The sequence below is a fragment of the Gymnoscopelus microlampas genome, assembly GCF_963454915.1.
Source record: "Gymnoscopelus microlampas genome assembly, chromosome: 19".
Classification (NCBI taxonomy): Eukaryota; Metazoa; Chordata; class Actinopteri; order Myctophiformes; family Myctophidae; genus Gymnoscopelus; species Gymnoscopelus microlampas.
Window position 1 is genome coordinate 11,829,212 of NC_139956.1, and position 12,107 is coordinate 11,841,318.

Below are 12,107 nucleotides of genomic sequence, written 5' to 3' on the forward strand. Positions count from 1 at the left end.
TCACTGTGTGAACCATCGCCGGGCAAATGATGTCAACAGCTTCAATTACAGCATCATTCTCCCGCTATAAAGCAATGCTCATAGGTGACGTGTTCTTCAAGCAGCAGTGGGATTTTTCTTGCAGACGCATAATGGCAGAGGCACGCAGGCGGGAATGGGTAATGACTAAGAGCCATTCATTTCATCCTGTCACAGCGCGATGGGAGACAGCCTTCATTTTGAGATGCATTACAGGCACTCACCGGCTCAGCAGCAAGCTATCATTCAGATGTGAGGGCGCTATTAGACCTCGCTTAACCCATTACGACCGGGAACGCATCTGTGTGTCATTTTAAGATTTATTTGGCTATTTTTCAAAAAAACGCGAACATTTTGTGCAAATCTTTGAATATATATGTATTTTTAAAGCCAACATTTTTAACTAAAATCTTTGCTTCTGAGGGATTCTACAAATGTCTTCTAAATCCATATTTTTTGGGAAAAAAACGTATGTTGCTATAATATCAGTGGTTCTTTTTTCATGTCAAGGACCCCCGAAATTATATGTATTTGGCCGCGGACCCCCATCTCAAAATATGTTGTTCCAGGAACCCCCCAAAAGCAAAGATTTTAGTTAAAAATGTATACGTTATATTCAAAGATTTGCACACATTTTCACGATTTCTTTCCAAAAATAGCAGATCTACAAGCTCATAGCGCGGCACTCGGTGCCGCGCTATGAGCTTGTATATCTGCTATTTTTGAATAGCCAAATAAATCGAAAAAATTACACACAGATGCTTTCCCGGTCTAAATGGGTTAAAAGGCCGTAATGGAACCAAACACCTTGGTAAAGGAGCTCCGCACACACCTAACAGGCCCTAGTATAAGTGACCTAAATTGGAACGGGTAACGGGTAACGCTTTGGGCTTTCGTTGTTGAATATAAATGGTCATTCCTCGTTGTGGCTGATGACGAGGAGGAGGAGGGGGGGAGGGGTTTGGCTAAATGCTTATTGACAGCTCTTGGGGACCCGATGACATGGCAGGGCATTTGCCGGTGATGGATCCAAGCCTGCGGTACACACAGGCTGCAGCCCCCCGTTCTTCTTCTTCTTCTTCTGACGGGATGTGAATGCTAACTACTGCACAATGTCCTTCAGTAAACCTAACTGATGCCAGCAGGAGACAGGTGGTGCAACTGGCTGGGGGAGAGAAAGAAAAAAAGCATGGACTAAATCCCAGGGGAGGAAAAGTTCTGAGAGTTGGGGGGGAGCCATGGCCAGGAAGATGACTTATCACACAGGGGGGGAGGGGGGAAACTGCACTATGAATGCACATACTGCAGGCTGTGCAGTCAGTGTGCACCCATGCTGATATGCACTCACTATAAACCATACCAAATGAATAGGATAGGAAGTGTCTGAATATTACAGGGACAGTGAATAGATTTAACTCAATGTTGTGACTCACTTGCAATGTATTTTTCTCCTCCTCCCCCAGACAATACTAAACACTGTGCCAATGTTGTTCACATAAGACAGAGCTACTCTGATCAAAAATGCAGTCTGTGGAAAAAAAACATTAAAGTCAGCGTAGCATCCGTGAGCCCTCCATCCTTTTGTCACACCATCATTTCACAAAAAAAATGATATGCGTGATCCACAACCCAAATATGGCAGGTGATTCGGCTTTTCTGTCCCGACTTTCCAACGTGTGACAGCCTTAACATAATCTAAAGTCACATTCCCTCTTCAGAGGGCGATGGTTTGTTTTCTTGTGTTTTTTTTGTTTGTCTCTTCTATGCAGCCCTAATGAGCTTATCCACCACCAGGCTCCTAGCAACAGCTGTGACAGTTCGCCGTTGCAACGGTCGGCGGGGGGGATTGTTTGTTCGTTGTCGTGCTAACCTTTGCATGCTAATGCCTGTGTCGCCTAGCCACAAATACCAGCCGCACTCTGATACCTCCTTTTTGCTCACAACTTTCATCCACTCTCCAATTTGCCCTCAAGACACAAAAGCGGGCCTGGCTCTGAATTATGCTACAGTCACCTTTTTGGAAACCGGTTGAATCAGCCCCAGTCGCACCAGTCGGCACTGTGATGCTAAAAAGACCCACTGTTCCCTGGCAGGGGCTTTGTTAGGTTTGTGTTCTTGACAGTTGCAGGAAACCGTTGATTCTCTCCTGCTGGGGTTTCTATTCTGAGTGGGCGGCGGGAGAACTCGGTAGCTACAGGATGGATCAATTATCTGACAACCCCCCCACCCTGCCCCAATCAGTAGCTTTTTTTTTCACACCAGTGATTATCTCACCTCTGTTGTACCACACTCAAAAGCAAAGAGGAGCAGTAAGACAATGCACGGCGGACCCCATTAGTATTCTCAGAGAATCACATCCAAAATGGAACATTAGGGTGGGAAATAATAGCAGCATGCCAACACCGGATAGCAATTTAGATAAAGCCCATCTCCACTCTGAGGCTCAAGGGTGTTTTGACCTCACGGTGATGATCATTCTAAGCTAATGTATATGCATAGAATGATATCTCAGAGACAGGGGGTCGTCATTTTGCTCCAAGTGCTGCAATAAATCAACAAAAGGAGCCAAGACTTACAGTCCTCTGCACAGAATTAGTCTGCAGGCATGAGCACTTTGTATTTGTCTTGATCACAACCCGCATGCTTAAATCCCTGATACTTGTATATTAACTTAACGTTGGCAATCAATTATACCCCTAAATCACCGCCCAAGTGCAGCAAGCCCACACTCTGTCTGCCCTGACAAATAGGTCTCCATGTCCGGGGTTTCTGCACAACATAGCCATAACTCTGCTCAAAACACTCATATCTGGCAGCAGAGCTCACCGAGAGAATATTTATTTACACAAATAAGAGATAATGTATTCAAATCATTTAAAATGTACATTGATTTCCACTGAGGCAAATTTATGACTGATATGAATTTGCAGCTAGGCATGGTGGGATTACATTCATGGGGATTATATTCCACAGAAAATTGCATGTGTTAAGCCATCATGCTTAAAACAGAGAGACTTAAAGCTTATCAACTTATCACTCATCAAGAGAAGGAAAGTTTTGAAAATACACCTGAATCTGTCATCCCAACTATTCTTATTCCTGCAACTGGATCAGTCTATCAACCCCCTTATGATAAATCATGTCAGATATTGTGCAGAATGTATTGGAATTTAAAAAGTGAACAGTGGTGTTTCACATACAGTAGCAAGAACAACATACTTCAAAGGTAAGAGATCAATAAAAGAGAAGTATCTAGTTTAAAAGTGGAAATGCATCTCTCCTCTCGAGAGATGCAATTCATTCCCTCTCCACTCAATTGATGTCAGGTGTTGTATTGCAACAGCACTTATCACAATGTCTTATTTTCCCCTTGTTCTGTTGAAGATCCTGTTCCCTCCAGAAGAAGCAGACAATTCATTCACTAAATGGAGAAGCTTACTTTTACAAATTGCACAACAAAATGCAGCAATCATCAGCAAATCTGTAAAATAGGCTGCTCATTTGTACTAACAGCATGCGTGATTGTGAATGCTCTGAATCCCAGCGCGTGGCATACAAGATGGCATTTGGGATGTGGCAATGATAATCATGACAGGGATTGAAAATGTAACCAATCACAGAAGATAATAATGCTGAAACGAATTTTGATTGCAAGTGCTACAAGTGCTACGCATAGAACTATGGTTCCATGAATTCTGGATGATGACAAGAGGCGGCGCTTCCAGCTGCTTCTACATTCCACGAGTATATCTTCTATATTCTACGAGTATAAATTCTGGTATGCTTCCATCTGAGATCTGCAGCACAACTCTGCCAGACAGAAGGTTCACAAACCTGAGCCTTACAAAGTGGGGAAATGTCCAAGTGAGGAGCTGCTGTATTAACCACAGACACTGCCTGGATCTTGTACACCCCTGTTGGCTGTTTTGATAAACCTCTGGGTGTTATCTGTCTGGATGAGAAAATTTGAGTTCCTCAGGGCTTGTAGAAAGTGCCGGAGTGCTAATAAAATAATTATTCAACCTCGCTTAGATACGTTCTCTTCGTCCAAGGTTTGGGGCCCTAGAGACAGTGTCTGGACACCCTGACCATTCTGCTTCTGTGTCACTTGGGGTCCAAGTGGAGACCGTTTGCACAGATCTGAAGGGGACACAAGGAGAGCATTCGTAGCGGCACCACCATGGCTGCTGCTGAAAGAAGCAGCTGTTATTTCAGCATCATGCCTTGATGTATGATGTACAATGGCATCCACTTGCTTCGGGAAAAGCCTATCATTGACAGAGAGTCGAGAGAATAGCTGTGTCCATGGCCACCCGCTTAAAACCTGAAACCTGCCCAAAACCGATCGCTAGCGTCTGATGATTTAGCTCATTTGATTATTTTTCTTTATCTTAATTCATATGCATTAGCCGGAACGACATCTGTACCTAAAACACCACATTGCTAATTGGACTGTTAACTAAGACTGACACATTGTAGAGGAAGTTTTGGCCTGGATACCCACTGGCTACAAGAGAGGCAAAGGAACATTGTCCCTGGCCCCCAGAGGCTAAATCGTCCAACAGAAGATAGCCGATAAGTTCCAAGATTGATAATTACTCAACCTGCTCATGTGCAAGACAGACTGTCATTCTTCCTGACCGACTGACATTCTTCCTGGCAGTCAGGAAGAATAACAGAACAGAACATACGTATATCCTACGCTGCATACAACTTCTCACTTTTTTTGTTTTACTTTGATATATTGCTTGTCCAATACATCTACTACCCCTGTTTCATATCTCAGGTGATTCAGCGTATTCTGTATAGCTTTGATATCATCAAAGAACATCACACTTCGTGGAGCATCCGGCTTTGTCGAGCATCTATACGAACGCAATAGGCCTGTGTGTTCAGGGGAAGGAAGCCGGGCGGGGAGGGCGACATACAGTATGTCACTGCAGGTACTCCTACGAGCTGGGGCGGCACCTGTCAGCAGGGAGTGTTGGGCGGGAGGAGTAGGACGAAGGCTCTACGTCCTCCCGGTGGGGGCTCCTCAATGGCAGGTGAGTCAGTAGGATACAACAGCAGTGATAATGAATAAATTGGCATAACGACTACATTGGGGGGGGAAAGGGGTAAAAAGCGCAAAAAAGCACCAAAAAAATAACCTCTTGTGTGTCTTACCTTTGAGACATGATCTTGTATGCATCCGGCAGGTAGCATCGCGTGTTCTCCATCTGAGCCGGGTCGGCATCACAGATCTTGTCGTCTGTGCGGCCGTAGTTGGCACTCTCGATCATGATGACGTCGGTGCCCGGGCATCGTAGCTCGATGGGGTAGCTCTCACATGACAGTTCCCTCCTTACCACCGCCATGGGGATAGGCGCACGACTGAAAGCTATATGAAGAAAACAGCGAGAAAGTGATGTCAGACGTGACGAGACAGAAAAAAAGGAAGTAAAATGCCTATAAGTGGTGTGTGATTTTGTGTGTGTGTGTGTGTGTGTGTGATTTAACTGTATGAATTATTGTGGAAAAAAACTCCATCTCCATCAGTTGCATTTTCCCTTCCTGGAAAAGTTCTGCTTGAGTTCTGCTTGTCAGTTTCCACACAACAGTGTTGCTTCAAAATAAAGCTGGTTAGCCCCTGCTGAGGCCATCGTTTGGCAATTCTAACGGAATATAAATATTGAACAGAATATTGAACCAGGTTTACTCCTTAAGGACAAATGCAGGAGACCTGCAGAGGAGGCTTGGTGTCAAAAAGGTCTGACAAGGAGACATTATGCAATAGTAGGGGCTGCTAACCACAAAAAATGGCCAAATCGTTACACGGCGGATAAAAGCACCAAATTTGATACAGATGTCCCTTGGGTCATCCTAAAACATCCTAGAAGGGGTGCCCAAAAAAATCTTAAACAGGAAGTGAGTTATGGACCAAATTCAAAATGGCCACCTAAACTGTTGACCGTTGACTCAAAAGACACCAAAAGAATCTCCAAAAAGCATAAAATTTGGCACATATGTCCCTTGGGTCATCCTAAGACATCCTAGAAGGGGTGCCCAAAGGAATCTGAAACAGGAAGTGAGTTATTGACGAAATTGAAAATGGCCGCCTAGTGTTGTCGATTGACTCAAAAGACAACTAAAGAATCTCATAAAAGCATACAATTTGGCACACATGTCCCTTTGGTCATCCTAAGACATCCTAGAAGGGGTGCCCAAAAAAATCTTAAACAGGAAGTGAGTTATTGACAAATTTTAAAATGACCACCTACAGTGTTATCGATTGACTCAAAAGACAACTAAAGAATCTCATAAAAGCATACAATTTGGCATACATGTCCCTTGGGTCATCCCAAGACATCCTAGAAGGGGTGCCTGAAATGATCTGAAACAGGATGTGAGTCATTGACTAAATTGAAAATGGCCGTGTACAGTGTTGACAGATGATGCAAAAGACACTCATAAAAAATAATCTCATAAAAGCATGACATTTGATACAAATGTCCCTTGGGTGATCTGAATGCATCTTAAGGGGTGCCCAAAAAAAGTTTTAATAGTCTCTCAATGGAAAACACTCCTCCCCCACGGGCTGCACTGCTACAACATTCAAATCGAGCAGTTTGCCAATCTGGCATTTGGTCCAGAAGCCTGAAAGCTATGCAATCTCTACCATCTCCTGACAAATATGGATGGATTAGTCTCTTATTCGTGGACACCTTTATGGACACTCTTGCCAGAGGCTGCCAAAGTTTGTAGAGAACTCAAGTGTGGCTGCAAAGCTGAGCCCTTCTGTTCGAGAAAGTGTAGATGCCGGGATGCTGGGTCACCTTGCAGAGCATTATGCCAATGTGCTGGTAATTGCGAAATGGCACACATGAATACATGTAGTTACTAAACACTAATCCCAAAAAAACAGTAATGATCAAGAAGAAAATACATGAGAAGATAGAGTGTAAAACCAGCAAGAAGATGTAGAGTGCAAAATAAATAAGATGCAGAGAGTAAAATAAGAATATGCAAAGTAATACGATACGATACGATAATACTTTATTGTCAGTTTGCACTGAAATTTGTCTTGCGACCCAGAAACAGCCATGTATGCAACATATAACAGTACACACATTTGACATGACACAAGAAAACAACAAAATACAAATACATACATAAAGACATGCAAAGACAAGAGCAATGTCCACCACTCAGCCTACCCCTGGCTTATAACTCCTGATTAAGCCTCAATGTCGTCTGATGGACAAAGGACCTCTTCAGTTTGACCTTATTGTATGTAGGAACACTGTATCTCCTTCCTGAAGGCAGCAACCTATATTCTCCATACAAAGCATGGCTAGTGTTTGAAGTGATATTCCTTGCCAACCTTATCATACTGTTATCATACGTAGATGTATAGAGCCTCTGAAGTGGTTGTCCAACAATCTTTGAACAAATGTTCACTTGTTGCAGCAGTTGTGACTTTAAAGCTACAGACAGACATCCATACCAGGTGGTACTACAGTACTGCAGGACACTCATAATAACAGAAGTGAAAAACAAAAGAAGAATCTGTCTACTAGCACCAAAAGATCTCAGACGGCGAAGGAAATAGACTCTTTGTTTTGTCTTCTTACCCACTGATTCAATCTGGTCTTTCCATGACAAAAGGTGGTCTATTACTACTCCTAGGTATGTATACGAACATACCTGGTTGATCTGTTCACTATGAATAGTAATAGGGGATCTGTGTATCTCTAGTGGGGCACCAAAAACAATCTCTTCTGTCTTTTTTGTGTTAATGATAAGAGCGTTGTTATCACTCCATTCCACCACCTTATTTACTCTGTGTTGGTGCAGTCCAGGATCACTGGAACTATCCAAAAGAGAAATCAAAACTGTATCATCAGAGTACTTTAGAATGTATTGGTCTGGCTTGTCAGTGCGACATTCAGACAGACATTTCTCAGTACTACAGCTGTCAGTATAAAGGGTGAACAATACAGCTGAGCTTACACAACCCTGGGGAGCACCAACATTAGTGGTTAATGCTGAGGAGAGGGTTTTGTTCACTTTCACCCTCTGTACTCTGTTAGTAAGGAAGGAAGCATACCAGTGAATTAAGTATGGATTCAGTTCCAACTGTACCATCTTTGACACCAGAATATCAGACTGTATTGTATTGAAGGCTGAAGAGAAGTCTAAGTAAGATAAGATGCAGAGTAAAATAAATAAGAATATGCAGAGAGTTAGATAAATAAAGAAGATTCAAAGAGTAAAATAAAACAAATAATGCAGAAGTTAGACTACAAAATACGGCAGGTTATGCACTGCATAACCTGTCGTATTGAGTCTGCATAATATGCAGACTACCGTGGTCAACTGTTTAAACAGCCATTTAGAATTTCTTCAACATGGTCCCTTCCTAAAAAGTTTAATAAATAAGCAAACAAACATATAAATAACCCCTTCTAGGATATATTAAGAAGCACTCAATGTACGTACCAAATGGTACACTTTTATGACGTCCCTTTATGTTTTCTTTTGTGTCAACTGCTTTAGGCGGTCAAATTGTATGCTTTTTGGAGATTCGATAGGCTTTTTGAGCCAATCGCCAACACTGTAGGCGGCTATTTTCAATTTTGTCAATAACTCACTTCCTGTTTCAGATTCCTTTGGGCACCCCTTCTAGGATGTCTTAGGATGACCTAAGGGACATGTGTGCCAAATGTTATGCTTTTTGGAGATTCTTTTGGTGTCTTTTGAGTCAACGGTCAACAGTTTAGGTGGCCGTTTTGGATTTTGTCCATAACTCACTTCCTGTTTAAGATTTTTTTGGGCACCCCTTCTAGGATGTTTTAGGATGACCCAAGGGACATCTGTATCAAATTTCATGCTTTTATCCGCCGTGTAACGATTTTTCACTTAGCAGCCCCTACTACAAGCAGTTGGCCTACTCTGGTCCAGAGTTAGTGCGGGTGGACAGGACTCTGGGCGTTTGGGATTGGCAGGGTTGAGAGAAGGCACAGGGGACCCAGATGGCACGGGTGGTGGACAGAGACACAGAGAGACAGAGGGAGAGAGACAAAGAGAGACAGAGCGAAATAATGACTAAAAGAGAGAGGCGAAGATAGCAACAGTTAGAGAGAAAGACAGAGAGAGTTTGCTGGTCAAATACATGGAATAAAACTGAGCTTTAGCAGCTTCATCAAACGGATGTTCGGCGGAGACGGAGAGAGAAACTATGAGATGGAGAGAGCGAGCGCATAGTTAATCTACGTCATTATAACGTCCCTCCTGACTGGCATGTATGTATGAACCATAGTATACCAATCAGATCGTTCTTTCGCTGGCTCTGCTATATGAGATGCTCCATTTCAAAACAGGGGCAGGTGACGGGGGTTCAAAAGGGGCCACTTGATTCCTCCAGCCAAAGCAGTCAGAATCTCATTGTTGTTTACTGCAGAGTCTCAAGCGATATGAGACTAAGCATCAACTGCCGGTCCGGCTGTTTCTGTTTTCCATCTCCTTGACACAGAATTATTCACACACCCATGCGCGTGACTCTCTCTAGGCAACACGAGTGCGTGCATATTACATGAATACACAAACACACACACCACACCAGCACGCACGCACGCGAACGGCAGGCTGGAGGAGTTCCCGTGTTTACAGTGGAAATGAAAAACGAGCAGGAAACGTAAACGTTGCGTTGAGTGACCGTAGCAGTGCAGTGACAGTTATGGATTTTCATAAACACCCTTTTCACACAAGTGTCTGTGTTGGGGGAGCCCCCTCTGGACAATGTGTTCCAGCACAATTTATCACAGAGGACAGATATACTGGCCCTGTGTGTGTGTGTGTGTGTGTGTGTGTGTGTGTGCGCGCGCGCGCACTGAAAACGTACAATACATTCACCCACATACACAAGGAAGGGTACACAATGATGTACAATTATTAATGTTGCTATATTGATGCTTAGACAATGCTGATCTTCACCTTGGAGTAGAAAAAAAACATTAACAACAACAGTAACTCGAAAGTGAATTGTGAGGGCGGGGACACGTTTTATGAGAGCTGCTTCCATGCAACGTCACCCTTTGCAGATTCCTTTCAGTCTGTTTACGGTCTGCTCTTGTACCACTACAAGACGTGGCGAGGCAAACCCGAAAATAAATACAAAATATTAGGAGAAACCGACACAATATTGTGTCATTTCATTTCATCTCATAAATCATTCAGGCTTCGACACTGAGAAGGCTACGCCATTGGAACATCAGGCCGTTGAATAATTGCCGCCGGCTTAGAGATGAAAGATATCAATTTTCCCCCCTCTTAATGGGACAGTTTATTCCCTCTCTGAAAACTACTGGTCTTTGTCATATCAAACGTCTTTTAAGCTGAGGAAGGCAGAGTAAAAAGAACATCACGACTTGACAGGCAGGTAGGTGCAGCGAGAGAAAAATTACAAAAGTGGAGTCTGCGGCGAAGGAAAAAAAGAATTAGCTCATAACGGAGAGTATTGAAATGGCGAGTCCCATTTCTGTGCTATTGATCCTTGTGCATAAAGATTCTGTCTTTTTTTCCGGTGCACAAGTCATGTGGTGAAAAATAAAACCCATCGGAAAGCCTTTTTAATGATTTATATGACACCGCTGTTCGCCCTGAATGGCAACAAATTTGATCACTGTGCCCTAGCTGTCGAATGAAACAAGCTTGACATGGGCATCCATTTGTAAACTGGGAACAATGCCGTCAAACCTTGTAACCCTGTAAGGGCACAGGGCTCAATTCGTGTTGTTGGTCAACTTCCCCAAAAGCTGCATTAAAAAAACATCAGGCAATAGCAAGGCGCTGCAATTCCAACCCTCTGTACCCTTAATCCCTCTAATGTAAGCAAGAGAACACGTGCCAGTGGTGTCTCGGATTACCTCGTCTAGTCAACGTTTCACAGTGTAATTACATTTGTGGGGCCTGGAGGCGGTGATTGATAAGGCTCATATTCGTCACATGTCAGCATCCTTTCCCCCCCCCCCCCTGTATACCTGTGATGCCCGTCTGTCTATACCTTCCATCCACCTCCCATCTCATCAACAGAGCTGTCAAACAAAAAGCACCTAACAGAGTCTTATTGAAAGTCGTGTCCTGCTTTTCCTTAGACTCCCCGTGTTCCAGCTCATCACGTCCACTTGCTCTCTTTTCTCCCTCTACATGCCGGATTTCTTCAGAAGACTATTTTGTGCGGTACATCTAAAAAAAAAATCTTTCATCCACTGCAGATTCTCCCTGGATAATTCTTCTGACAAGCATGCTACTGATGAAATGTGCTAGTTTGGGGGGGAAAGGAAATGAATTCCGTGAAATTGTAGGGGAAAACGGACTGAATATATTTTATACTACTTTACAGCACTGTCCTTAATCACTGACACCTAACAGCAAGGACACAAATGATAAGAACACACGGATGACTATTTCAACCCGGCTCAATTACTCTCCAAAAAGGTCACGGCAAAGGTCAGAGAAAAAAAATAATGGACAGTAGGAAAATGCCAGCACTCACAGAGGCTTTTAAATATTACTATTAGAAGTGGAGGCCCATTGAAAAGCAAGAGGAGTTCTAATTGTGTGGGCTTAATGGTGGCTTCTTTAAATGAGGAGGGCATTGGCTGATCTTGGGAGGTCTGGCACAGTGTTTTTTCAGGTCCAACCTCCCTTATTCTCCCTCTCTGAGCCACCAGGAACACTTCTGTTCGGGCACATAAACAATGACATTTGAAAGTCACCATTAAGAGCAAAACTTGGAGCCTTGGAAGCCACACATTTCTGTTCATCTCCCAAGACAAGAACAAAGGGTCAGAGATACATTAAAAGAAGATGGTTGGCTGCTGTGTATAGTAAACACATTCATGTAGTAATGTATTATAGAGCACCGAAGTCTGACGTAATTTCCACATCCTAGGTTTGTCTACCTGGTTCGCGGTTTTCCACCCCCATTCTGAATCCCCATAGACGTATTTAATATTGCGTCAAATAAGAACTGTGTTCCAAAAATAAACAGATGAGCCTGGCGGTTTTACTCTTATGGATATGAAGCATCAACTGACGGTGAGAAA

At 43.3% G+C, this 12,107-nt stretch overlaps 1 protein-coding gene across 1 annotated transcript in view; it reads right to left on the reverse strand.

The window, feature by feature from the left end:
• The window catches only part of LOC311034620 (adhesion G protein-coupled receptor L3), a gene marked incomplete at its 3' end in the record, with an annotated part of 245,238 nt that overhangs the window by 206,271 nt on the left and 26,860 nt on the right, over positions 1-12,107 (reverse strand). The window contains exon 2 of the mRNA XM_084042512.1: positions 5,185-5,398. Coding sequence (XP_083898638.1) covers positions 5,185-5,398 — 214 coding nt within the window. The remainder of the gene's footprint in view (positions 1-5,184; positions 5,399-12,107) is intronic.